Source organism: Trichoderma ghanense, assembly GCF_004382785.1.
Source record: "Trichoderma ghanense strain CCMA-1212 chromosome Unknown scaffold_13, whole genome shotgun sequence".
NCBI lineage: Eukaryota > Fungi > Ascomycota > Sordariomycetes > Hypocreales > Hypocreaceae > Trichoderma > Trichoderma ghanense.
In genome coordinates, this window is record NW_027395676.1 from 255,084 (window position 1) to 280,796 (window position 25,713).

A 25,713-nucleotide genomic window follows, 5' to 3' on the forward strand; every position below is an offset into this window, starting at 1 on the left:
CAAAAAAAAAAAAAATTTGTCAAATGTTCTTGTTCCTTTCCCCCGCAATCACGCTAAGCCTTTGGCAAATCCTGACTCCCAGCTTCATATAAAACGTGGGCCAACGAAGGTACCGAAACGGTAAAGGTAGGCAGAAGAAGTGTTTATAAATGGGGGTCAAAGTCTGAGAGAAAAAGAAGAAAAAAAAGAAGGGAGGGGGGGGGCATAGAAAAGGCAGGGTAAACTTTCATCCAAACGTCGTCAAAAGAAAGCCAGAAAGACGTCAACAGGTTCTTTCGTAAATCCCCCCAAGGCCATGATTCATGTCAATCAACCTGCATCCGTCCCAGCCCCTAAGATCCAATATGAAAAAGAGAAGAAGGGGAGAAAAAAGAAAAGCCACAGCTAGGCCGTCACGGGGGAAAAGAGAAACGCCCATGAATTTGTCCGTCTATCCAAATCCGTAGCTAAACGTCAAGCATGTGATGGAAAATAAGACATGGAAAAGAAAAAGTAGAAAACACAAAAGATGAATGGGAACCAAAGAAGAAAGAATAGTTCCTAGGCCTCTCTGACAATCGACTGCTGCGACTCCTCCTCCCCCTTCTCCTCCTGGGCGCCATTCTCCATCTTCGCCTCGGTGGTGCTGTTCCCCCGGCTCTTGGCCGGTTTTCGAGGCGGCTGTTTCTGCCCATGCGAGGTAGATCCTCTTCTTGCTCCAGCGTCGGAGAACTCCTGGTCACTCGACGTCCTGCTTGTGGAGCGGCTTTTTGTGTCTGCTTGGCTGGCAACCGAATCGTCCCCGAACGGAGTTTCGAGCTCCTCGTCAAAGAGCGGGCTTCCAGGATGTTGCAGATCCTCAGAGTGATGAGGCCCGTCGAAGAGTGCCTCGTGCAATGAACCAGACCCGGATCGAATAGGTACCGGTTTCCGAATCACCGGCTCAGAGCTTGTGCTGGATGGGCTGCTGGGCAGCGGTTTTCTCGGAGGCGGCGGCAGTTTTTGAACGGACGTTACCGTTTCGCTGCTGTAGCCGTTCGTCGTGTCCGCATACGGCATCGCATTCGCCGGTGAAGGGGTAGAGGGAGGGGGGCCGGGCCTCGAATTGCTCATGTAGGCATCCAGCTTCCTCTTGAGCACTTCCGCGCGAACGGGCTTGGCGAGGTAATCATTCATACCGGCAGCCAGGCACTTCTCCCTGTCGCCTTGAATTGCCGATGCCGTCATGGCAATCACCAAGATTTTTCGAACCTCGTCGATTGGGTCGTTTCGTATCAGCTTGGTAGCTTCGTATCCATCAAGGACTGGCATCTGCACATCCATGAGGACAATATGGTAAGGGATGCCCTCTCGAGCCTTTTGCCGGAGGCCCTCTACCGCCTTTAACCCATTCTCATAGGCACTAACGCTGGTGTATCCCAATCGCTGCACATACTGAATGGCAATCTTTTGGTTGATGGGATTGTCCTCTGCCACGCAGATGCGAATCTCCTCCTTGGGAACCCGGGTCAAATCAAGGTACGGGTTCGGCGAGGCCGCTCGTTCCACGAACGAGGAGGTCCTGGCCGCATACCTATCGACGGGGGCCGACGTCTGTAGTTGTGCATCTCCCGCGGCCACATCCGGCTTGGCCTTCTCAAAGGAGACGGTGAACCAGGCGGTTGTGCCAGAGTTCTCTTCACTCTCGAGCTGTATCTTGCCCTGCATCATGATCTCGATGAGCGACTTGCAAATACTAAGCCCGAGACCACTCCCGCCGTACTTTCTAGCGGTACTGGCGTCCGCCTGGCTGAACGGTTGGAAGAGGTTGGCCAGCTGCTCAGGCGGGATGCCGATGCCCGTATCCCTGACCCAGAATGTCAGCGTCGCCCTCTCCTGGGTCTCGTGATCGAGGCGAGCGCCGATGGTGATCGAGCCGTCCTCTGTAAACTTCAGGCTGTTTCCGATGAGATTTCCGAGGACCTGATGGAGCCGGATGGGATCGCCGTAGATCAACATGGACGGCAGGTCGATGTCCTGGATGATCTTGACATTCTTCTTCGACGTCTTCTCCCGATTGCTGTAGGAAACCGCCCGGACGACTTCCCTCACCATCTCCTCCGGATTGAAGGCGATGATGTAGAGCTTCATCTTGTCCGCCTCCATCTTGGAAAAGTCCAGAATGTCATTGATGACGGTCAGCAAAAGGTCGGCCGAGACGCGGATGGAATCCGCCATCTCGAGCTGGTCCTTGTTCAAGTTGCTGTCGCGCAGGAGCTCCGAGTTTCCAATGACTCCGTTGAGGGGCGTCCGCAGCTCGTGAGACACGTTGGCCAAGAAGATGGATTTAGCCTTGGCAGCCTCTTCAGCCAGCTTGACATTCCGTTTCGCCTCTGCTTCCGCGTTTTTGGCCTTTGCTTCCGCCTCGATGGCCTTCTTCAGCGCACGCCTCTGCATTTCCACCATGGAATGGTTTTCAGCCGAGATCTTTTCGATATTCTTGATGGACAGGGCATTTGAATAGCTGATGCCGATTTGGTTGACCAGGAGCTGAAGAACGGTCACGTTGCGATCTGTAAAAGATCCGGGGACGCCTTCGAGATACAGCACGCCCAGGAGCGGCTTGTTCGCATGCCGAATCGGAATGGCAATGATGGCCTTGCTCGTCGGGTTCCTCTGCAGCCAGGACTCGCTGACGTTGCCGAATCTCTCGTCGGAAACGATATCCGGGATGAAGACGCTCTCCATGAACCGCGTGCAGTACAGCACCACGTTCTCGGCAATCAAGGGGGTGCTCGCAAGGGGTAGGGCTGGCTTGTGTGCCGAGGCTCCCTTCTCCGGGTCGCCGCTGGCAGCCACACACCAGCCGTCTGCATCAGCATCGACTACAATGGCGGCGTTGGTCGCCGAGCCGCCGCAGGTTTGCAGGATCACATCGCACATTGTCTTGAGCAACTCTTCCACCTGTAGCAGCGACGAGATGACCTGCGAAGACTTGAGGATCGCGTGCAGATCGATCATATCGAGAGCAGGGAGCCCGCCGCCGTCTTCCGCCTGCATGTGCATCGAGTTTCTCCAGGCCCCAATCTGTTCCCCCTTGGACTCGGTAAGGGCGTTGGAGGGGATCTGGGTGAGGACGTCGTCGTCTTCTCCATCCACGGGGCGATACTGGACCGAGGGCGCGTCTGTGACGAAGTCGGTCTGGACACCCATATCGGCAACGCGATGGTTCCGAGTAGGCCCGTGCAGAAGAAGCGAGTGCGCCTCTTCAATGGCATGGGCGACACCGGTAGCCGCCATCTGTCTAAACAAGCTCAAGGCGTCCAGGAGAGCCGCACGAGCAGACCGTCGCGCCTTGCGTCGGAGGAAGAAACCTGCCATGAGGTAGTTGCCCAGGGCTTCCTCAAGCACAAAGTCGTGCTCGGTAGCATGGTCCAGCGCCTCTTCGTAACTCTGAACGCTACCGCCATGGTCGCCCGACAGTTCTTCGATTTGTGCCTCCAGAAGCCTGGCCCACGCCAAGTAATTGACGTTGGACACCGCTGCCCAGTCGTTGATCATCCTCAAGAATAGGTTGAGCTTTTCCGTGAGCTGCGCGATCTCCGCGGTGAAGTCACCGGCTTGGCTGCGGGGATCCTCCATTTGCCCAAGCAAGCGCCCAGCGAGAGCCAATCCGTAGAAGAAGACAATCATCCTCGTATTCCGTGCTGACCACAGATCGGCGAGCTGCTCGAAACAGCGTTCTCCGACTTCAATGGCGCGGTCGTAGTGGCCGAACAAGAATAGTATGACGATTTCAAAGCTTTCGTAGAATAGCATCGGACGATTGCTGCCTTTTGTCCGCTCCACCATCCAGTTCTTGTACGATGCGCTGTTGTGCTCATCGTCCGTCATGACCTCGAGAGCGTTGTGGGTGCGCGTCTTGCCCTGCAACGCTCTGCAAGCCTGTCTTACGGCAATGAGCATGACACCTCCCCTGCTATCACAGTTCCATCTGTAAATCTCCTCGCAGGCGAGCTCACAGAACGCTTCGAGATCGTTGCAGTTTTCGCTCGCAAAGAACTTGATTTGGGCAGCCAGTCCGTAGCTGTGGATCGTCGACATCCTGTCACCGGCCACAGATGCCAGCTCGATCGCATCCTCCATCTGGGAAATGGCCAGCGTCATGGAGCAGTGTACGTGCCCGATAAAGCATTGGTGCAGCATTTCGCCTCGCGCCAGTGAGTAGGCATCGCGGGTCTGGAACAGCAGATCCTGGGAGAGCATGCTCATGTCGATGGCGAACGGAACCATGTTGAAGCGCGCCAGCGCTATGACGGACAGGTTGAGAAACACCATCCCAGACTGCGGAAAGGGGCCTCGAGAGTGGTGAATGTCAAACATGAGGAGGCTGAGATGGTAAAACTGCAAACGGTCGCTCCACCAGGCTGCATTTGTGGTCTCGGCAAACACAGCACCGATGGACGCTATTGAGGGATCACTCGACTTCTTGTTACTGAGCAACGCTTGACGGTCCACGTCTTGCATCTGCGCCACAAACTTGTGGAACTTTTCGTCACACTTCTCATACGTCGCCTCTTCGTCGACCGAGACACCGAGCAGGCCCAAGGACTCCTTCAGGGAAACCAATGCCGCCGGCGAGTCGCCGCTCTGAGCATATATCCGCGACTGCAGGACATATGCCGGTGCCTTGTCCACGGCGTTTCTGGCGTTTTCGAAGATTTGTGAGAGAAGCTCGCCGGCTGACGCCACCTGGCTCATGTATAGATGGCATTCTGCCGACCGGAGGTAGAGCTGTATCGTTTCGTCGTAGGAGGCGTCTTCCACGTCGTCAGACCATGGGTTGTCCTGCAGGAGCCGGACTGCCGCGCTGTAGTACTTGGCCGCCGTGGGTCGAGCACCGTTCTCCGTCGCAGCTCGTGCGCACTCCATGAGCAATTTGCGGAACTCCCTCCGGCGGCGCACGCGGCGCCTGATGATGTCCACGGCCGTGCAGATGTGGAAAGCTGTGCTGTCACGCTGCCTGGCTTCCACTGCGTAGTATTTCAATAGGGTCTGGGAGATGATGAAGTGCATCTTTCGCGCCTTGCACTCCTTCAGGGCCGAAGAAGCCTGCACGTACCGGTCATGGGCGAAGCGGAAGCGGTCGTCGGTCTCGGTCTGCACAATGATATAAGCTTGGATGGCTGCTTGTAAGCCCGCAATGGCCTCTCCCTCGGTGTAAGCGCGCTGCGTGGCATGGTTCGGACAGGCTGTTGGGTCCTCTTCCTCTTCGTCGTCGGGATAGTCGAACTCTCCGCTCATGAGCCGACAAAGAAGCTCAAAGGAAAAGGAGCCGCCGAGGAGGGCCGCCCAAGCGAGCACTGCTCGAGCAGCAGACGGCAGTTCACCCAGCCGATGGGTGATGAAGGCGGTATCTAAAACATCATAGTCTTTCTCTCCCTGAAACTGCGCAAACAGTCTATCCATGTCGTAGTGCCATTGACTATCACGGTAGTCATACCAGATACACCTCTTCCTATGGCAGGCGCTGAGCATTTCTCGCATGTAGAACGGATTACCGGCTGTCTTGGACTGGATAACTAGGGCAAGAGAAAGAATCTCGTCCCGGGGTCTACAGAGGGTGGCTGATACGTAGTGAAGGATGTCATCCTCGCTAAGAGGGTTCAGGACGATTCTGGTAACTTGTGTGCGTGCACTGCGAGGTTGTTCTGCCACGGTATCAGCATCGAGCAAGGCCGGACGAAAAGCACCATAATCACCGTCTGCGTCTAACGGCTGGACAACTGCCTGAAGTTTAGCCGGCGAAAGCTCCTCTGGCCTGTAGGTGACGATGACGACCATTCTCATGCGGGCGGCTATGATTTGCGAGATGAGCTCCAGGGATTCGTCGTCGGCGAAATGCAGGTCCTCGAGGCAGAAGCAGATAAACTTGTGGGTAGTGAAGACCCTGAGCACATCTAGAATGGTGTTGATTAGACGCATGCTTTTGGTTGAGGTTCCGGCGCGCAGGTAATCTTGGGAGGACTGGGTACCGCTCCGCGGTAATAAACCGGGGGACTCTCCAGGGGATGAGGTTCTACGCTTGAGCGGCGGCCGGGTGTCCTTGCGGGATCCTGAGCTCTGAGACGAGGAAATCGGCCGTGCTGTGTTCATGTCTGGCGGGCCAAGTAAAAATTCCGGCAGTCCCAAGATTCTGTGCAGCATTGGCCACACCGGACGGATGTATTGCTTCAGGCCCTGGTGGAAGGGCGTGTCAGTATTCCTCTCTCCCCACACTTGTTTGAAGAGCGACGACAGCAGCTTCAGCAGCGGTCCAAAGGGCGTCCTCTTCGAAGTGTCGAACTTGGCCGTCGCGCAGTAGCCGTTCCGCCGAGCGTCGGCCAGCACAGACTGCACGAAGAGACTCTTACCGACGCCTCCGGCGCCCTCGACCGTAATGACCTCGCAGTGTCCATGACGTCGGAACTTGGACGAGCCAAGCTGCCTGGACAGACTGGATGAACCCATGTCGAGCGGGCCACGGGACCCCTCCACATTCAGGCTCTCGACCATGCTGGAGGAGTCCATGGAGAGAGAGCCCAAGGAGATGGATTGGTTCCGCTCCCATCGCTCCCAGGGTTTTGTAAATCTAGGAAACGCGGCGGCGGTGGATTGGGACGAAGAAGTGGTGTCGGTCGACAAGGTCATGGTCTCGGATATCATGGGCGGGAAGAAGTTGTTCTTTGAAAGCTTCGTCTCTGACGAGACGGTCTGAGCGAACGAGCCGCTCCTGCGGTTGTTGCCATCGACCGAGCTGGCACCGCCTTCACTGGAGATGTCGTCAAAGGCCGTCAGTTCGTGGAGGCTGGCTCCGTCTGAGAATCTGCTGACTGGGCCCTTGCGCAGGGCAGCGTGGCTCTTGGCGACACGGTTAATGACCTTGAGAACGGTGGCCTTCTCCTCCTGTCTCCCAATCATGGAGGTCGGGAGCATGAAGAAGGACGAGACATCGCTCGTGCCGATCCGGAACTCCCTGAGGGCTTGGGAATTTCCATCTTCGAGGAATTCCTTGATGTTGAGGAGATCGTGGCGTAGTCCGCTGGCCGAGTGGTAGCGGTCAGCAACGTTCTTGGCGGTACATTTCTGGATAATCCTGCCGATGACGTCCGGTATATCCATTCGCACAGCCGCGACATTGGGAATTCTGCGGCCGAGCACTCCTTGGACAATGTCGAGGGCTGATTCGCCGGTGAAGACGGGCTGCTGGGTGAGGAGGGTCCAAAAGACGACGCCGAGCGAGTAAATGTCCGTCCGGGTATCAGGTTCGGCGGGCATCCGGCCAGTCTGTTCTGGGCTGATGAAGAGCAGCTTGTTCCTGCCCCCTAGTTCCTTGGAAAGCATCGACCAGCCGGTGCTGGTGAGGCCGTGCTCAAAAGACCGGACGCCGGACCCGAAGGACATGACCCGGACCTTGTTATCTTCGGCGTTGAAGTGGAACGCATCACCGCGAATCTCTCCGTGGACCATGCCTCGGCTGTGGTGGAGGATCTCTAAACACTGGGTCGCGCCTATCGCAAAATCGAGAAACAGCCGGAGGCTTATCGGGGGGTGAAGCTTCGGTCGGCAGTAGTAGGCGCGATATGCGTCGCCGTCCTTGCGCGCATGGTAAAAGGCGGGCCCCATGTCCATGAGGTCGAGGAGAAGGTTGGGGCCAGGATGCTGATATATGGCCACGACGATGGCCCCGCGGTCGCCGACGACCGGGCTCAGTCGTATCAGGTCAAGGGGTTTCACTATATGGTCGCCGTTGGGGTCGGCTGAGGTGACGCTCCTGGCGATCTGGAAGGCTCTCTCCTCGCGGAGGGCATGGTGCGACACGCGCGCCACGACGGGCTCTTCGGTGTAGTACGTTGTTGCATCGGCGGAAGGTGAGGCGAGAGGGTTTGTGTGAGGCGTATTATTTGTGTGAGGCGTGGGCAGCGGAGAGGCGGGGGAGTCGCTGCCGTAGCCAAAGCTGTAGCTGGAGAGCGGACCGCCATGTTCTGAGGGAGTCGGACGACCCGACTGGAGCTTGGACACGGAGCCCGGGCTGGAAGCGTTCTGCGACGACGACGAGGTGGGCAGCGTGGGAGAGACATAGCGGGTGCCGAAGACGTGCCTAGAGGAGGACGTTAGCCTCTCGATGTAAGCCAGTGGCCGGATGTTGCAGTCGTCGTCGGGGGTTGCTGTCTTTAAGGTAGGCAGTTGCAAGAAGACCCTTTTCCTCCGCGTCATCGTCGTGGGTGACTGTGCGTTTGCTCTAGTGTAACATCATCTCTCTCGCTCATGCTCGTCGTCTTGCTTTTCGACTCCTTCCCCTCCTCCTCTTTCCTCCCTTCCATCTTCCCTTGCGTCTCCATACCACATCGCGATGCCCGCAGATCCAACCAAGAAAAAAAAAGAATAGAAAAGAAGAAGAAAAGAGCGACTCACCAAAAGTCATAGGTCGAGTGAAAGGGCGGCTCCGTCTCGTCCCAGGTATAACCGGCTATCTGGCGAAGGCGTTCGAACAGCCGCGGCGGCGGCGGAGGGAGCGGGTCGAGCACATCGTCGGGCACGAGGGCTGGACCGTCCATGTTGGCGCGCGGTCATAGGAAAGAGACAGAGAAGCCCCCCAAGCTGGTCTGCTCCGGCGGGAGGAGGCCAGGAGACGGGAAAGAAACAGAGGGCAGGGAGAAACGAGAGATCGGCTCGGCTTCTCACTGGGTCGACGGTCCTCCAAGCCCGCCCGCAGCGCCCATCGTCGGCGCCGGTGGCTGTAGCGGCGAAGGGAAGGGAGGCAGGCAGATGCCGGCGGCGAGCAGGCGCAGCGATCGGTGACGGGCAGGGCGGTCGGCAGCTGCTCTTTGGTGGGATTATTATGGATTTTGCGCTGGGGGATTTCTGCGCCTGGGCTCTGCGTGCGTTTGGCGGTGCGGGCTGCACCGGTCGGGGTGTGTGAGTTGAGGTTTTGAAGAAACTGGGGCCCTGGCCGCGGGTGGTGGTTTGTTTGGCAGGCAGATGGACAGACAGACAGACAGCGGGCAGAGGTACTCTGACCTTACGCACCAGGTCGAGCAGGGCGCTGGCAGTTCGTCGCCCGGCTTGTGGCCAGCGCAGTGGTACCTGGGTAAGGTACCTGATAGGAAGGGTCGGTACCTGGCGGCTGTCGCGATGTGGATATGTAGATACCTTGACGTTGCCCGCTCTCCCTGCCGGTCTGCCGCGGCGATGGAGCGCCAGGCGAGGTACCACACTAGGCCGTACAAGGTATCCCGTCTGCCACTCATGGTACCTCCCGGGGCGCCGAGGTACCTTATATACCTGGCTGCGTTTTGGTGATGTCGATGCAAATCCAACAACTGCTTAAGATTACTATCTTGTATGATGTCAAACACTTTATAGAAAGGGCGGGCAACACCCGGTTGAAGTTCTCTGTACTTGATCTTGCCATCTTTTCTTTTCTTGTCTTCCTTTCTCTTGTTACTCCCTTCCATCGACAATCTCAAACCACCAGCCAAAACGCCAAAACGCCCATTCGCCAGAAGAAGAGGGGACATGGACGCACCACGACGGGTGATTTGCTCCAACACGCCGCGAGCCATCCATCTGCCGTCACGCAGCCATGTCATCAATTTCTCGCGACCGCCTACATACCAAAGCTCTGCAGGCACCAGAAGGAGTATTATAGCTACCTACCTTCCAACATGCATGCTGCTACATGTATAACCTGCATCCATCCACATACCACAAAAAGGAGACAGCTGGAAACAACGGCAACACGACATAGACGTCGTGTCCCCCCCCTTCGCTGCAGCTCCTCAAGCACCTCGACGATCCAATCCAGCGGATAACAACAATCCTGAACCTGAACCCAGGGCGGAAGAGGCGCTAACCAGACCGCCCCGAAAAAAAAAAAAAAGCCACTCGTGGCATCTGGTCACTTCTACTGCTTCTTCTTCGATTCCTCGGGCTAATAACGTTCTTCCGATACCCTCAGCTGCTCTGCTAGGCAACTACTAGACTTGCTCCAGTCATCATCTAAAGAGAAAAAAAAAAAAAAAAAATTGCCGGAGCAGAAAAAAAGGGTCTGTCAACGAAACACTCCCAAACGAAACAAAAAGAAAAAAAAAAATCAGGTCCATTTTATGACCCCGCCAATCGCGGCCCCCCCATGTCCTTTGAATCATCGGGTGATCCGCTGGCCAAGAAAGAAAAAGATTGGGAATTGTTGCCTTATTACGACCTACTCTGCGTATCAGAAAGGGATGTGCTCAGAGAAGGATGTGTTCTGCCTATTTGCTGTGTGCGCCTCATTCCATTCTACCTAGAAGGATTCAGAAGATGATGGAGGCGGACAGTGAGTGAATGGATGAACAGATCTGATCCAACAAATAGCAGCACGGTCATGATGCCCAAAACCCCAAAAACCACACGCATCATTCCGTCATGGCCCTTTTTGAGGGAAATTTCGCTTCCAATCCTTTTCTTTTTTTGGTTTTGGCGGCTCCTCTCGCCTGGGCCTGTCCCTCGTCTGCTGATCTCCGATTTCGACGAAAGAACAACTCGTCACCCAAGGCGCCAAGCGCTCTTTTTTCTCTAGCTGGGTATTTTCCATCAGAGGAATATCAGAGGAATACCCATGCCTTGCCTTATTACGCACCCATCCAGCTCTGTGTGCCTGTACTAGCCTTTTTTTTTTCTCTCTCTTTTTTTTTTNTTTTTTTTTTTTTTTTTTTTTTTTTTTTTTTTGTGTGTGTTCCGTTCTGAGGCACGTACATCAACACCATGGAATTCATTACGTAGATGTCACACAGCAGTAGCGTGATCCAATCGACTTTAATTTCCCACACTCTGCAGCAACCAGCATTCCTGTCCTTTGTAACTCGAGTCCCCAAAAAGCACTGACCATCCTTATTAGTACCTATCCGGTACCTGGTCGTAGAATCGGAGCGGGCCAGCTGGGCATCACACTGCCATCACCTACTTCAGCCTTCAGGATACCCTACAATCAGGCACCAACCAACTGTTTTCCAGTCCCCTTACTCAAGCATGTCCCAACCCCGGAGCAACGTTTCCATATTCTCATTCACAACTCGTCACTTCTTCCGATTTACGCCGTAGGAAAAATAAAATTCTTCACTTATTCTTCTTCTTTGCCCCTTCTAGCGCCTCTGGCGTTTTCTGTGCCTGAATGGGATCCATGCATGATGTAAGTGGCCCAAAACGTTCTCTCCGAACCCACCAACTAGGTAGTCATATCAACTCCTGCCTCTACTTGTAACACGCAGTTGACACAAAACTTCAGCCACAACATGTGTCAAAGGTCATTCGAGTCATTCATACCTAGTAGAGCACACTCCGCTCAGGCTGAGACCTGCATGTGCCTGTCCGCGTAATCAACATCCAGAAGTCTCCCCTGTCAACATGCTCGCCTCTGAATCGACGAGAAAGTTGCGTATGTGCTCTTCACCGCATGTACGCTCAGACACAGCCATGCATTATTATCTTTCATTCATTGTCAAAAGGAGCAGGTCCGCTCTCTCTATCTCTATCGTAACTCAGGCCCGCCATCACGTGGCAAAGAGAATCTATGCTATGCCCGACTACCCGGTAAAATACCCCAGGCATTCGAATCCATATCTGCAAGTCCGGAGACAGCGCACACGCAGCACTGTGCGCCCCCATTAATATTCAATTCCAAATCAAAAAAACCGCTTAGTTCCTCTCGCGGGTGGGCAGAGGCTGGGCGCCGTAGCTAAAGGCCTGGGCCAGACGCCTCTCGGTGTTCCGGCGGCCGTTGACAAAGTCGGGGTAGTTGAGGGTCAGCTCAACAGCTCCGCTGGTGATGTGGTCGACCGCCTCGACACCCAGCATGAAGGAGTGGTCCTGGTTGCCGACCTCGTACCTCCAGCTGCCGAAGCGGCCACGGGAGTAGATGCCCATGTCCTGGAGCTTGGGCAGCAGCTCCTTCAAGACGCCCTCGCGCTCGAGAGAAGGAGTGGGGTATCCGTGGTCAAAGGCACGGTGGTAGGTCGAGACGATCTCGTCCTCGGGCTTGATCATCTCAGTGTTGATGAGACCCTGGATGCTGTCCCGAAGGATGTTCTCCACATCCAAAGGCTTCATGGTGGACTGGGAGACCTCCAGCATGATGGACCAGTAGGGACCCTCCTTGGGCTCGGACGAGGCAGGCTTGCTGCCGTCGGCGTGGTACAGGGTGGGCAGCTTGGTCTCCTTCTGAGGCTGGTTGTACTGGGAGTAGTTGGAAAAGATGGTGGCGCGGTAGAAGGGGCAGTTGTCCTCGGGGAAGTACAGCTGCGCAAACGGTTAGCGTCCCGGTTTCAATGCAATCCACTATGCGTCTTTTGACAAGGAGCAACTTACCCAGCACTTGTCGCCGATGCGCTCGGGGCGCTCGCCGCGGATGCCAACACCAATGACGTGGGTGGTGGAGTAGTACAGGCCCTTGGACAGGGTGATGAGCTCCTTGTTGCCCATCTTCTCGACGAGGTGGTCGACGGCCATGGTGTTGATGAGCGAGCCGTAGCCGATGGTGGTGCCGTCGGCCATGTGGACAATCTTCTTCTCGGCGTCCACCTTGGTGACCTCGCCCTGCTTGCCGAAGCGCTTCTTCTCCTTGGGGAGCGTGTCGGCGACGGCGATCCAGATACCACCGGTGCCGTCCCGAGTGGGGAAGCGGAAGGTGGCATTGGGGCCCCAGTTGCCGGCGACCTTGTTCAGGATGATGTTCTTGGTGACGGTCTTGACATCGGGGGCGGCCACTCGCTCACCGAGCCACTGGCATTGCATCTACGGAAGGAGCCACGTTAGCATCTTCTTGACGCCAAAAAGCACGCTCAGATCACCCGATTGCTCATGTATTTTCTTACCTTGGTGGTGGGAACGGCCCAGACCTTGTAGTTGTAAGGGCGCATGAAGATGTCGGCGAGGCCAGGGCCCTGCATTCTCAGAATCCACTCGTCAAAGTCCTTGGGCTTGGTGTTGGAGACGCGGTGCTCGAGAGCGGCGTCAATCAAGCCGTCCATACACCGGACCTGGTCCTCCTTGGGCAGCATGGAGATGTTGTTCTGGAAGGGGTAGGGAACCCAGAGGCCCTTGTAGCGGACGTAGGAGACGCGCTCGTGGACGGACCAGTCGTCCTCCTTGGGGAGGGCCTCGTCCAGGCAGTCGTCGAAGTACTTGTAGTGGGAGAAGATGACATGGCCACCAACGTCGTACAGCTGGAGAAGGGCAGCAGCTGGTCAGCGCAACGGTTCGAACGCGAGATTTTCGAGAGGCGGAGCGAGCACTTACGAAGCCCTCGGGGGTGACGTCGGTGCTGGCAAGACCACCAGCCTTGTCGGCCGCGTCAACGATGAGCCATGAAGGGCCGCCCTGGAGAAGAAGTATCAGCATCGACACGAGCGTATCGCGGGGTACCAGAGACCTGGCGGTGAGAGGGGGGGAGGGAGCGCGCATACGATCTGGTTCAGACGCTTGGCGGCACCGAGACCAGTCGGTCCCATGCCAATGACGAGAACATCAACGTTACTGCAATTGGGTCAGCTACTCGTCACACAAACGGCCGCAGAGGACAGCAGCATCGCGAGAGACGCGAATGTTTCGCGCTGGATAAGGGGGAGGATGGGAAAGGGCAGCAACGCACATGTCGGCCATGGTGGGGGATATTTTGGTGGGATTTGATCTGGAGGGGGAAGAAAAGAGAGACAATGAAGCTGAAGATGCAGGACGGAAGCCGTAAGAGCACCAAAAAGCAAACGGGCGAAGGCGAGGGTATTAAGAGGATTGCCGTTGCAGGAGAAGAAGAAGAGGATGTAGGAGGAGGAGGAGGAAGAGGCAATGGCTCGCAAGAAGTACTGTACAAAGTAGCCGCGCCGCAATTTGCTTTTGCACGCCTGGGGAAAGGAGTCGAGGCGGCGATGGAGGGGCTGGAGCGGCGCTGGGCTTTGGGCTGGACAGGGGCCGGCACCACGCCCAACCCGCCTAGTATTTTCTTAGGTATGATTTCTTATTTTCTGCCACTCATCACTCTCCTCAGCATCATCACATCCTCCTTCTGGTGACCTGGCCTCTTTCGACAGAGCCAGAGAGAAGGACCCTGGCACGCCCGATTCCCCCACCCCTCCATCACTGCAGCGGTGCTAGCCCGCGTCCGGCCTTAGCATCGCCAGCCTCGACCAACGGCGGGTGGCCAAGCCGCCACTTGCAGGACCCAGGGGACAGTGGGTGAAATTGGCAGAGAGCACGAATAGAGCACGAGTGGGAAGATAGTACGAGTTCTGGCAAAGTTCGCGGTGGAGGGAGGGGGGGTTCCACCTGCGACGATGAGTGGCTGGAAACACAGCCGTGTGAGGAAGAAGCCAGCAGTGGAAAGAAGGTGATGACTAGATCCGGTTCCGTTACGAGTTTCAGATATGGAGGCGACCAAGTAAGGTACGATACGAGGATGATGTAGCGGTACGAGGACTCGAGATGCTGCCCACAGCAGCTGAGGCACGGTGTTTATGGCATCTGGTCACTTGTATTTTGCTCTCTCGAGGGATTGCAGCTATCGAGCAGCTGGGGCCCAGTTGCCGTTGAATCGCCTCAGGAACGACAAAAACGTTGGACCCTGAACGCAATCAAGTTTGTGGCCAATGTCCCTCGAGATCACCAATCGGTCGCTTTACTGTACGATACATACAGCGGGACACATGCGATCTCGAGGGCCCTCGATCTCGCCATCATGGCACAATTCCTGTGCGAGGACTGACCGTATGTATGTATTGTCCCGCTGGCCGACTGTAGCATCCGTCTGCCTCTGGGCGCTACTGTAATCTGACCAAGATGGCACCTTGACAGCTGAGGACATCCATATCCCGGCAACAGCATCCACCAGCAGAGCCATCGCAATTTCTCATCAGATAGAGAGACCAATTGCCTGCAAATAAGCCGCGACGTGTAATCAGCTGCAAAGCACATGGCCCCGTTGACTGCCTGGATGGCCACTCGCAGCTCGCTCCACCAGTTTATTTCGAGAACAGCTTGCGTCAATTCATCCATCCATTGAGGCATAAGAAGACAGATTCAGCGATACCGACAGGCGGTTTGCGAATATAACGTCGAAGCCGTGCAACTAGCGGCTGTTCGTCGCCCTGCAAACCTCTGGAAAGGGGACACAATGAGAGGTTCTGTCGTACCAAAGCACTGCATCCAGCTCTGCAACCCTTCTCGTGATGCCCGGAGAGGCTAGCTGCCGCTCTCCATGCCGTCTCTCGGCACTCTGCACAAGCGAGCACCTATCAGGACTGCCATGTCTCCCCCTCCCGCCCACAATGGCAAACAGGTTTCCAGACTCTTACAAGCCAGATACCTGCCTAGAGGAATGATCTTCAGGGAGGTCAGGCCAGGAGAAAAGGGCGGCCGGGCGTTTGTGCCTGCGCCAGGAGACGGTGAGATCCAGTCAGATGTGCAGATCCTCGGCCCATACAACTAGAACGTGAGGAAACAAAAGGGCTGCTGGCCACACCAGCTCGAAGAACATGGGGGGAAGGGACGGCGATAGTGAAAAAGGGACAAAATGCGTCGTCACCCTTCTGGAGACTTTCGACGTCATTTTGGATCCTTGTACGATCAACTGGCCCGCTCCTTGAAAGAGCCTAGTTGTCACCCACAGCTGTGCTCCGGACGACATGGAACCTCCTTGATCTTGCGTCCTTGGTTGGCATGCGGCGCTCCGTATTGATCCTGAAACAATGGCAGATCAGAGATCGACCTGCTCCGTGCTCCGTGACACGCCCGAAATCTCTGTAGCCGTGTGTACCTGTTTGTACTGTGCAACTGGCGACGCGATGATGGGTGCACCTAGCAACAAGGAGAAGAAGAGACGTCTGATGACTCGGCACTCCGTGCCTGACGGTAATACAGTTGAGGTTTAGTTCTTTTTGACTCTGGCATTGTGCGACGCCGTCTAGAGCATTAATCGCGCCTGTGTTTTGCCGCAGACCCACTGCCGTGATGTATGCATAAGGTATTTTCAGGTAGCGAAGGTCGAGAGGGACGCCAGAACTGACTGATGTCTTTGCCACTGGAATATCTGTCTAAGAGGGCAACTCGAGTAAGTGGCCTTGGTGTCTTCAGAAGAAGTCACCAGAAATGCAGACTATCGAGATAGTATCTGGCAGGTGACATTTCTCCGTCGAGCCAACTGGAGCAGCAGTTCAGGTATTGTACAGTATGTAGGCACCAACGGCTTGCACACCCGGATAGGCACTTCTCCTGAACGCCGCCGACCTCCGGCTCCGGCTCCTGATGGGATCGTCGGTACTTGCAATACACGCGAAATAGCATGGTACTCTGCAGTACTTCATATCTCTCGACAATGCAGAGTTTTCTTCTCAATACAAGCCAGATCCACATCAACACAGTGGGAATAAGGACAGTGACAAGGCCAGTATCCTGATGCTCGAGTGAGTGTGCCTATCTTCTACACGTTCTCGTCAGGACGCGACTAGACACTTGCAAGGCAATCCAGGAAAAAGAGACATCGTCAAAAAGCACTAGAAGCTCTATCGAACATCACATCTTCTGCTAAGAGATTCCCGTCGGCAGAGTCAGGCAAGGTCGGTCCATTGAAGCTCAGCGCCAAGCTTTGTCCTAGCGCAGGCTCGCATCGTGGCCGACCAGGTTCTACGACCTGCTCGCCAAGCTTGCCACGGAGACGCGGAGAAGTCACGCAAGTTGCCGCCTCCAACGGCGTCCAGCAGGAAGACTATCGCGGGAAATAGATAAGAAATCAGAAGTGTAAAACAAGGAATGCGTCACAGGTCGAGGCCGCTTGGCATCCCCGCGATCTTTCTACCTTCTTTTTCGGCGCCCCGCTGCTGGGATGAATCCGATACGAAGCTTTACACGAACGGGTTGACGATGAGGCCATTGGATGTCTGACGCTGTTTATGAAGGTCGTGGCTGCGTCCGGGTTCGGTGCTATCAGGGAGAGGAGGACAGGACACAGCGAGGCTCGCTCCAGAAGCAACCGAGTTCGGATGAAAGCTGTGTGCAGTGCCAGTGGTTTGTTTGCAGACGAGTTGTATGCAACGTTGGCTGTGAAGCACTGTGCATCAGACGAAACCGAAATGAAGAGCATGGAAATATGGGGTGGCCCTCTTTTGCAATTTTCTCAGCCGTCAGCTACCAATGTACTGTCCCTTTGAGTCAGGTCTCATCAATCGCCTGGTCAGCCTTGTTCGTTCATACCTTACTCAAGCCTCTTATACACGTCTTGAAGTCTCACGGAGTATAAGTAGACGCTGGCTTAGCTTACTCGTATCGTCCTTGCCCTGACAGAATCTAAAGCTATAGATTCCGAACCAACTGTTGACGAATGTTCATCACTCGACGAACACGACCTCGAGCCCGACGCGTCCTTGTATGTACCTGTACGCGGCTAGTAGGGCTGTGGCGATGCAGATGGCGGGCTGCACTTTATTGGCACCCCCAGTTTGCCCCATCCCGAGAGACGATCCAATCTTGCGGCTCCAGCTGCCTGTCTTATCGCGCCCTCAAACGTGGGTGGATTGATTCGCCAAGGGGGGTGAGCGATAGTGGGTGCCTCTCCCCTGTAGGCCGGAGCACTCCCTGGACGAGAAACCCCTGAAGCATCGCAGCCAGGCACGGCGGCTGGCGAGTACTCAGTACCTGGAGTGCGCCAGTGAGGGCGCTCTGACGTCGAGTACCCGCAACCCCGTGGCGCGTGCTTGCGGGATCAACTCGGTGCGAACAAGCTTCTTCACTCTCGTCAATCAGCACGCAGGAATCAAGGGCCAATTTCCTCGGGGGATGAACTTGGTGGAATTTAATTGCCTCGCTGTGATGTGCCGTTCTTTGCGCCTCTCTCGGATCGGATCTCTAGCCTCTTTGCCTCTGTCTGCCTCTCCGAAACCTCTACAGTACAGTATTACAGTAATCCTGACTTCTGGCCTCTGTAGTAGTCCCCTATTTGACTTCCCCCTTCCCTCGCAGTCGCCGTCACAAGAGACTTCTTCTCTCTCTTTTTCCCTCTTCTTTTCCTCCTTCTCCAAGCACACCATCGCCTCCATTCGTGCAACTTGTATTTTTCTTTCCCCTTCTTGCATTTTCCCTCTCTTGTATCTTCTTCGTCGTCTTCACTTCTTGACCGCAAGCGCCAGACACTTCATCTCACCCCTTGGCTGCTTGCGCAAGGCCAATCTTCTTCCGGGCGGTCCCTGTTTTCCACCTTCGCCTTATACGAACACTCGCTTTATTGCATATCTCGGCCGCCCCTCACTCTCTTTTCCTCCCGTCTCTCGTCCCAGCCCGGCTTGCGCCCCCCTTGTCCCTTGTCGCCATTCTCGAGGCTACGTACCCTGCCTGCTAAAAAAAGGACTGCCTGTCTGTCCGTCCGCTCGTTCGTTTGCGCGCCTCCCCTAAAAGTCCAGAGCAGACCTGCGAAGCGTTGCCGTCGAACCGACTCTCCTCACCTCTCTCCGTCCTTCTCGCACGCAACTCGCTGTGAATAGCTTCAGTTGCCGCCGCCATGTCTGCTGAAGAAAAGACCAGAGTGTCGGGCGACATCGCTCGCTCCGACAGCTCTCCTGTCCTGCCCACCATCAACCCTCTGGCCGACAAGCCTGCGCCTGCAAAGGCCTCTCTTCACCCCGTCTTCTACGTTGTGTGAGTAGTCTCTTGAATGGCGGCCGACATGCGAACACGATTGCTAATACCGCGCGGGCAGCACATGGATTGGCTTCAGCTCTTCCGTCATCTTGTTCAACAAATGGCTCCTGGACACGCTCAACTTCCGTATGTTTTCAAATCCCCCCTCTTGAGAGGGTACCGTTATGTGACGAATATGTCTGCTGACGCTCTCCAAATCCAGGCTACCCCGTTATCCTCACGACTTACCACCTGACGTTTGCCACGGTCGTTACTCAGATCATGGCCCGCTGGACGACGATGCTTGACGGCCGGAAGACGGTGAAGATGACGGGCCGCGTGTACCTGCGAGCCGTTGTGCCAATTGGCGTCTTCTTCAGCTTGAGTTTGATCTGCGGCAACCTGACCTATCTCTACCTGTCGGTTGCCTTCATCCAGATGCTCAAGGCCACAATGCCCGTCGCCACCCTGATCGCCGGCTGGGCCCTGGGCGTGTCGCAGCCGAACCTCAAGCAGTTCCTCAACGTCTCGGCCATTGTCGTCGGTGTCATTATTGCGTCGATGGGCGAAATCCACTTCGTCGTCATTGGTGTCCTCTACCAGATGGCCGGCGTCGTCTTCGAGGCTCTCCGACTCACCATGGTCCAGCGCCTGCTGAGCTCGGCCGACTTCAAGATGGATCCCCTCGTGTCCCTCTACTACTTTGCTCCTATTTGCGCCGTCATGAACGGAGTGGTCGCCCTGATCTGGGAGGTTCCCAAGGTCTCCATGGCTGAGGTGTACAACATCGGTCTCTTCACCTTCTTCCTCAACGGTCTCTGCGCCTTTATGCTCAACGTCTCGGTCGTTTTCTTGGTATGTGATGACCATGACCCTTTACCTGTCCATGCAATTGAGACGTGCTAACCCGATGTTTCCCAACAGATTGGCAAGACCTCTGCTGTTGTCCTCACCCTCTGCGGTGTTCTCAAGGACATCATGCTCGTCGTCGCCTCCATGATGATCTGGGGCACCCAGGTGTCTGCCCTCCAGTTCTTCGGCTACTCCATCGCCCTTGGCGGCATGGTTTACTACAAGCTTGGCTTCGAGGCCATCAAGGGCTACGCCGGCGAGGCCGGCCGCCAGTGGGCCGAGTTTGGTGCCCGCAAGCCCATTCTCCGCAAGCTGGCCATCATCGTCATGGCGGTCATGTTCATCTTCTTCGTCTTCGGCGGCCTGGCTCCCACCTACGCCCCTGAGTACGACCCCTCCAAGCTCGCCTCTGAAGTGAGCAACCACTTCAAGGGCAACCCTGCCGCCGCCGCCGCTGCGCAGGGAGCCGAGTAAAACCGTCATGAAACGAACCAACTGGCTCCATTTTCTTCCAGAGCCAACTGTAAAACGAGGTATGAGTGCGTCAACGGCGTTGTTTGGTTGGAGGACAGACAATCTAAAAGGGTCAATCTTCTGTTTTCTGTGGGCGACGGGCCTTTGAGCGGCCCCAGCGTCTCCTTGTTTCATTCCCGCCAACAGAAATAACCAGCAAACACAGAGAGAACAGAAGGTAGAAGAGGAAGATGAAAAAGTCCCTCTGAATTGGAGACACAGAGAGAGAGAGGGGCTTTTCAGGTACACTATCCTTGGCTGTTGAGACCTGTTTTATTCTTATTGTTATTGGTGTATAATTATAGAGCGTCGAGCGGCACGCCAGGTCGATGCTGCTCGAAATCAAGTTTGTATCGCGCCTTTCGGTCTAATTTGATGTACTTTAGACGGCGCGTGAAGATGAGTTTATAGAGATGAAATTTCCACAAGACTTAGATGCCTATTTCCTCGATGAGTGTCACGTAGCAATTGCCGCCTCGTAGCTCTGTGACATTGTTTGGATTTCTTCGCACAGCACGGGCAAGACGGTAGGTAGGTAGGTAGTTGTCAATTGAGGCGCAAAAAGTCAATTGGTGTACTTTGTATCTACAAAGCCAGATCCATCTCTTCCATTTTCTCTCCTGCTCTCGTGCCAGTCCATGAGCAGCATTATCAAGATCGACACTCGCATAGATGGAGGAATCACTTCTTCCCTCTCTCTCGAGATGGACGACCGTTGTTCTTTTATGGTGTGTCCCACTTCACTGGCAACCAAAAAAAAAGTCATTTCACGTAGTGAACGAGAAAAGAAAAAAGTTGTTTATGTTTTTTGGTTGCAAAATTGATAATGAACTTCATATTTGAGCCCATAAACCGTGGTTCCTTGAAAGTACCAATCGATGCTCTTTACATCCCGCCAACTCCCAGACCGTGATGGAGAAAACGATTTTTAATTTAGAATCCTGTGAAAAAAAGATGTCCGGTTAGCTATTTTTATTTTGCCACTGGCAGCCATCGTTTCGGGTATCTCCATATTTGCATTGTTTGCAGATACGGAGGAAGTAAAGAGGATAACATACTCAGAGGGGTGAAGAACCATCGGTTCTTGCCGCTGGTGTATCGCTCCTCGAGCACCTTCTTGACCGTCTTCTTGGCGTCCTCCCGCTGGCTGACCTCCTTGAAGGTGTCTGCGGAGATGGTGCCCTTGATGCCCTCGAGCTCGAGGGTGTATCGCGTGGGCATCAGGTGGTTGTAGTTGATGACCTTGATGAAGGGCTTGACCTTGCTGCGCTTCTCCTGGCGGGTCTTGGACATGCGGCGGGTGATCTTTGAGGGGTAGCGCTCGATGCCGGCGACGATGGCGTGGCCGAAGGGGTGAGGCTTGTTGCCGCTGTCGACGGGCTGGATGATGACGACCTGGTGGTTGGGAGAGAAATGTCAGCACTTCTGTATATGGATGCCGAGCCCTAAGCAGTAACAGGGAAATCAATTCCACAGCGCTCGTTGTCGTATCAGATTCCGTCGTCCTCGTTCCTCTATACTCCTCCCATTTCCCCTCGCAACAACAATTCGACCGTCCGAAAATGGGAGGAGACCATCAGAGAATTTTTGAATCGAGACCCGTCGAAACCGATATAACAACTTGCGATTGTGTCGTAGAGGAGGAAATAAAAATCCGGTATATCTTTGAATTCGTACCTTCTTGCCGGCATATCGGCCTCGGGTGATGATGGCGACTCGGCCGACCTTGAGGAACTTCATTTTGTCCTGCCTTTGTGGTTGGGGGTTGGCTGGGAAAGAAGGGGGAAAGATTTCGTCGGGTCGAGTGGCAGGGCCGTGATACGGGAATTTGGTGCAAATTTTGGGGTTTGTGGGCTGACGGATTTGGGGCAAGCGATTCGCAGGTGCGCGGTCACGTGGTGATTGCGCTTGCTTATCGGAGGTGGGCCGTGCGCTGGGATGGGCTCGAGTGCCTGCGTCTATTCGCTCTTTGGTGAGATGAATCTCGGACTGGATCACGGGGAAAAGAGTGATATACGTCAACAGCTCGATAAAGAAGTCTGGACAATACACTGATCTTACTACCAAGATGCCTGCTCCGACGTACATTATTTCTCGGGTCGCTGACCCCATCTTTGCTGTCCTGATTGGCGTGTCGGCCGCTGCAACGAGGATCAACCGCGAAGAGAAGGCCAAGGGAAAGACGACGAATGAGACAATTGAAGCTGGCCTAAGGTATGAGACATAGACTCTGTTTACGCTTCATGATGCTGATTCTGTCCGTGTAGACGCATTGGGCTTTCCAAGAAGTAGATTTGATATTCTGTTATCGCCATCTCAAGAAACGCCGCCAATCCATGCTATGAATACACAAAACGCCAAAGTTCCCATGGCTGATCGAATGCCATTGCTTGTCCGTCTCTCTTGGATATACAACAAGAGATCTCATGTATCTGCGTCATAGAACAAGCTTTATACTTCAAACGCGGGGCCGTATTCCTTCTTCATCGCCTCTCGAACTATTTGCCCACAGAGCTTGGCCGTGGGGTTGACGCTGACGGCCAACGCCTTGGCAATCTGGTTTCCATATCGGCCTCCGAGCGCCAAGTCTCTTGACGCGGCCTCCTCAAAGTCGTTTCGGGACCAGGTGGCTTCTTCGCGGCTTTCGTCAATGTCCAGCTCGCGATCTGACATGAGCTTGGCTGTTCTGAGGTAGATGGCCGCCCGCTGCGTGTGCGCCATGGACAGCGTCCGCGCAGCCTGGGCAGACATGGGAGACGTGAATGAGGACGGGGTGAGCAGCCGGATTGCGGTTTCCATGTCCTCCAATGTCTGCTTCGCCGCGGCTCTCTTCTCCGACTGCTCTGGCTGGGGAAGCAGCGGCATGGGCATGGTCGCCGTGTAGCTGAGCAGCATGGCATCGCCATACAGCCTGCGCATGATCTGAGCGCGGTTGTTTCTCGCGCTAGCATAGAGAGGATAATCTGAAATGAGATGACCGAAATCTGACACGCAGCTCTTGTAGCTCTCAACCGACCTGTCGCTGTCGTCCTCGGTCTGGAAGCCGCTGAGCTGCATCTCAATGGCCTGGAGCGTGCGGATGATGCTGCGTTCCCTCTCAACGACTCTCTCGTACACGCTGAGGTCGACAATCTGCGGGTCGCGAGGCAGCGCAGGGTCAATGACAACGCCAGCGGCCGGGTTGGACTCGGGATCCTTGATCTTTTCCAGCACGTTGATGTCGTGCCTGCTCAGCGATACTGTCGTCATTTTGGCGGTTCTGTCGTTTCTGGGTTGAGAAGTTGACAAGTTGGTGGTGTCAGATGCAGTTATGATACTGCTCACAGCAAAGTTACGTTTTGAGCAAATCAGGAACTCGTGTGAAAGAGACAGCAAACAAGCGGTGGCTTCGATTCATATGAAGCCCGGACAAGACTGTTGTTACTGGGGGCAATCCCTCGAGTAGCCGCGTCAAGTTGACGGGTTTACTGGTGCCTTTCCGCAGTCGTCCTGGCTCCGACTAATACGCCCCAGAAACCTTACGAGCAGCTTCGGCACCCGGCGGAGCTTGGCTGCAGACGCACCACAGCGGAACTCTTTTCCTGCTCCCTTGTCAAACGATCGATCGACTCCGTCTAAGCTTTCATCCGCCAGCATCGTCAAAAGAGCGCGAGCGCGAGGATGCCGTCATTCTCCTCGATTTGGTGGAGGCGGAACCTAAGCCGGGCGGTGGTGGGGCGGCCATTGTCGGCTTTCCTCGGCTGGCACCGCCGGGACGGCTTCATTCCGCACGGCAGACAGCAGCCTCGACTCCCGGCGCTACGGCCGCGATGCTGCGAAAAGGAGGTTTCGAGGGCGTTCTGTTGGACGATCGCGGCATGGGCTGCAGCCACTCAGAGCCAGTCGCAGCGCTCGGATTACAGGGAGACTGGGCGGGAGCAGCAGGCTGTTGATCGGAGCTACGGCTAGCGGGAGCCCTACCGAGCATGAACTGCTGCATTACACTATTACGGGAGCACAGGAGAGGAGGTGCCGGACAGACCAACGTAAGCCGCCTCTGAAACCTTGCTGTCAAGGGAGAGCTTTGCTTGGGCCGCTAGAATCCATCGCCTGCTCGCCTTTGCTCGGAGCGCGGGACTGTTCCGATGGATGCAGAGGTAAGGTTTGGCGGAGGACGGGATGAAGTCGTTCGGGCTTCATAAGAACAGGCCTTGCCCTCCATGGACCACACAGACTCGTTCGGATCTGATATCTATTCTACATCACCAACACACCTTTCTCTCTAACAATCAAAGACCTCTTGCGTCTACATCTCACCCATCTATACCGACATCACTATCTCCCGGCATCTACAGCCCAGACTCAACCACCCCTATACCTTCTGAGTGGCAATGTCCCCCTCTGCTATCAGCGACTCCCCCCAGCAGCGCCCTGCCGCCAACGGCACCACCCCGGACAGCCTCGCCATCCAGGCGCCCGCCGACTTCACCGGCTATGACCACGTAACGTGGTGGGTGGGCAACGCCAAGCAGGCGGCGTCCTACTACACGACGCTCTTCGGGTTCGAGACGACGGCGTACCGCGGCCTGGAGACGGGCAGCCGGTTCTTTGCGTCGTACGTGGTCTGCTGCAACGGCGTCCGCTTCGTCTTCACGTCGCCGCTGCGGTCCGAGGCGCACCTCCCCGAGGATGAGCCCATCACCGCGGCCGAGAGGAAGCTCCTGAAGGAGATGCACGCGCACCTCGAGCGGCACGGCGACGCCGTCAAGGACGTGGCCTTTGAGGTGGACAACGTCGAGGCCGTGTACAACAAGGCCGTGGCCGAGGGCGCCGTCGCCGTGCAGGGCCCCACGGCCACCGAGGACGAGCACGGCTCCGTCACCACGGCCGTCATCTGCACCTACGGCGACACGACGCACACGCTCATCAACCGCCGCGGCTACACGGGCCCCTTCCTGCCGGGCTTCCGCGCGGGCAACAAGCGCGCCTCCTCGGTGACGCTGCCCGACGTGCCGCTCGCCCGCATCGACCACTGCGTCGGCAACCAGTCGTGGAACGAGATGGTGTCGGCCTGCGCCTTTTACGAGCAGTGCCTGTCCTTCCACCGCTTCTGGTCCGTCGACGACTCCCAGATCTGCACCGAGTTCTCCGCCCTCAACTCCATCGTCATGTCCTCCCCCAACAACCTCGTCAAGATGCCCATCAACGAGCCCGCCCCGGGCAAGAAGAAGTCCCAGATCGAGGAGTACGTCATCTTCAACTCGGGCCCAGGCGTCCAGCACATTGCGCTGCTCACGCCGGACATCATCTCCGCCGTGTCGGCCCTGCGCGCGCGCGGCGTGGAGTTCATCAACGTCCCCTCCACGTACTACGACACCATGCGCCAGCGCCTCAAGACGGAGAAGCGCAGCTGGCAGCTCGAGGAGGATCTGGACACGATTCAGCGGCTGAATATCTTGATCGACTATGATGAGGCGGGGTACCTGCTGCAGCTGTTTACGAAGCCGTTGATGGATCGGCCGACGGTGTTTATCGAGATTATTCAGAGGAACAATTTCGAGGGCTTTGGCGCGGGCAACTTTAAGAGCTTGTTTGAGGCTATTGAGCGGGAGCAGGCGGAGAGGGGCAACTTGTGAGGAGGCTTGTCTTTAGTTTTGTGATACCAAAATTGTAAGGGGGGTGTGGATGAAGAAGGGTAGCATTCTGTTCAGGAGTTATTTGTTTGCTGAAACT

The 25,713-nt window shown here is 55.7% G+C and overlaps 11 protein-coding genes across 11 annotated transcripts; 7 read left to right on the forward strand and 4 right to left on the reverse strand.

Annotated features, from left to right (window-relative positions):
• Positions 1-540: 540 nt before the first annotated feature.
• CCMA1212_008722 (Hybrid signal transduction histidine kinase K) lies at positions 541-8,555 on the reverse strand (the record flags this gene model as incomplete). Its single annotated transcript, XM_073705838.1, has 2 exons — positions 541-8,098; positions 8,413-8,555. 2 exons carry the CDS (start codon positions 8,553-8,555, stop codon positions 541-543), a joined length of 7,701 nt encoding a protein of 2,566 aa, XP_073555692.1.
• CCMA1212_008723 (uncharacterized protein) lies at positions 8,554-8,799 on the forward strand (the record flags this gene model as incomplete). The annotated part of the gene is made up of 1 exon (XM_073705839.1): positions 8,554-8,799. One exon carries the CDS (start codon positions 8,554-8,556, stop codon positions 8,797-8,799), a length of 246 nt encoding a protein of 81 aa, XP_073555691.1.
• A 2,877-nt stretch (positions 8,800-11,676) lies between these two features.
• On the reverse strand, positions 11,677-13,638 carry CCMA1212_008724 (uncharacterized protein; the record flags this gene model as incomplete). Its single annotated transcript, XM_073705840.1, has 6 exons — positions 11,677-12,276; positions 12,346-12,771; positions 12,852-13,202; positions 13,276-13,356; positions 13,443-13,512; positions 13,628-13,638. 6 exons carry the CDS (start codon positions 13,636-13,638, stop codon positions 11,677-11,679), a joined length of 1,539 nt encoding a protein of 512 aa, XP_073555687.1.
• A 53-nt stretch (positions 13,639-13,691) lies between these two features.
• Positions 13,692-14,127, forward strand: CCMA1212_008725 (uncharacterized protein; the record flags this gene model as incomplete). The annotated part of the gene is made up of 2 exons (XM_073705841.1): positions 13,692-13,980; positions 14,021-14,127. The coding sequence occupies 2 exons, from the start codon at positions 13,692-13,694 to the stop codon at positions 14,125-14,127; spliced, it is 396 nt and encodes a 131-aa protein (XP_073555686.1).
• Positions 14,128-15,226: 1,099 nt separating this feature from the next.
• CCMA1212_008726 (uncharacterized protein) lies at positions 15,227-15,457 on the forward strand (the record flags this gene model as incomplete). The annotated part of the gene is made up of 1 exon (XM_073705842.1): positions 15,227-15,457. The coding sequence occupies one exon, from the start codon at positions 15,227-15,229 to the stop codon at positions 15,455-15,457; it is 231 nt and encodes a 76-aa protein (XP_073555689.1).
• Positions 15,458-18,517: 3,060 nt separating this feature from the next.
• Positions 18,518-19,962, forward strand: CCMA1212_008727 (putative sugar phosphate/phosphate translocator; the record flags this gene model as incomplete). The annotated part of the gene is made up of 4 exons (XM_073705843.1): positions 18,518-18,654; positions 18,716-18,783; positions 18,860-19,491; positions 19,561-19,962. 4 exons carry the CDS (start codon positions 18,518-18,520, stop codon positions 19,960-19,962), a joined length of 1,239 nt encoding a protein of 412 aa, XP_073555688.1.
• A 972-nt stretch (positions 19,963-20,934) lies between these two features.
• On the reverse strand, positions 20,935-21,741 carry CCMA1212_008728 (60S ribosomal protein L27-A; the record flags this gene model as incomplete). The annotated part of the gene is made up of 3 exons (XM_073705844.1): positions 20,935-20,942; positions 21,060-21,396; positions 21,679-21,741. The coding sequence occupies 3 exons, from the start codon at positions 21,739-21,741 to the stop codon at positions 20,935-20,937; spliced, it is 408 nt and encodes a 135-aa protein (XP_073555694.1).
• Positions 21,742-22,069: 328 nt separating this feature from the next.
• Positions 22,070-22,293, forward strand: CCMA1212_008729 (uncharacterized protein; the record flags this gene model as incomplete). Its single annotated transcript, XM_073705845.1, has 2 exons — positions 22,070-22,215; positions 22,269-22,293. 2 exons carry the CDS (start codon positions 22,070-22,072, stop codon positions 22,291-22,293), a joined length of 171 nt encoding a protein of 56 aa, XP_073555693.1.
• Positions 22,294-22,452: 159 nt separating this feature from the next.
• Positions 22,453-23,250, reverse strand: CCMA1212_008730 (uncharacterized protein; the record flags this gene model as incomplete). Its single annotated transcript, XM_073705846.1, has 1 exon — positions 22,453-23,250. The coding sequence occupies one exon, from the start codon at positions 23,248-23,250 to the stop codon at positions 22,453-22,455; it is 798 nt and encodes a 265-aa protein (XP_073555573.1).
• A 411-nt stretch (positions 23,251-23,661) lies between these two features.
• On the forward strand, positions 23,662-23,949 carry CCMA1212_008731 (uncharacterized protein; the record flags this gene model as incomplete). Its single annotated transcript, XM_073705847.1, has 1 exon — positions 23,662-23,949. The coding sequence occupies one exon, from the start codon at positions 23,662-23,664 to the stop codon at positions 23,947-23,949; it is 288 nt and encodes a 95-aa protein (XP_073555574.1).
• A 422-nt stretch (positions 23,950-24,371) lies between these two features.
• CCMA1212_008732 (uncharacterized protein) lies at positions 24,372-25,616 on the forward strand (the record flags this gene model as incomplete). The annotated part of the gene is made up of 1 exon (XM_073705848.1): positions 24,372-25,616. One exon carries the CDS (start codon positions 24,372-24,374, stop codon positions 25,614-25,616), a length of 1,245 nt encoding a protein of 414 aa, XP_073555571.1.
• Positions 25,617-25,713: the final 97 nt, after the last annotated feature.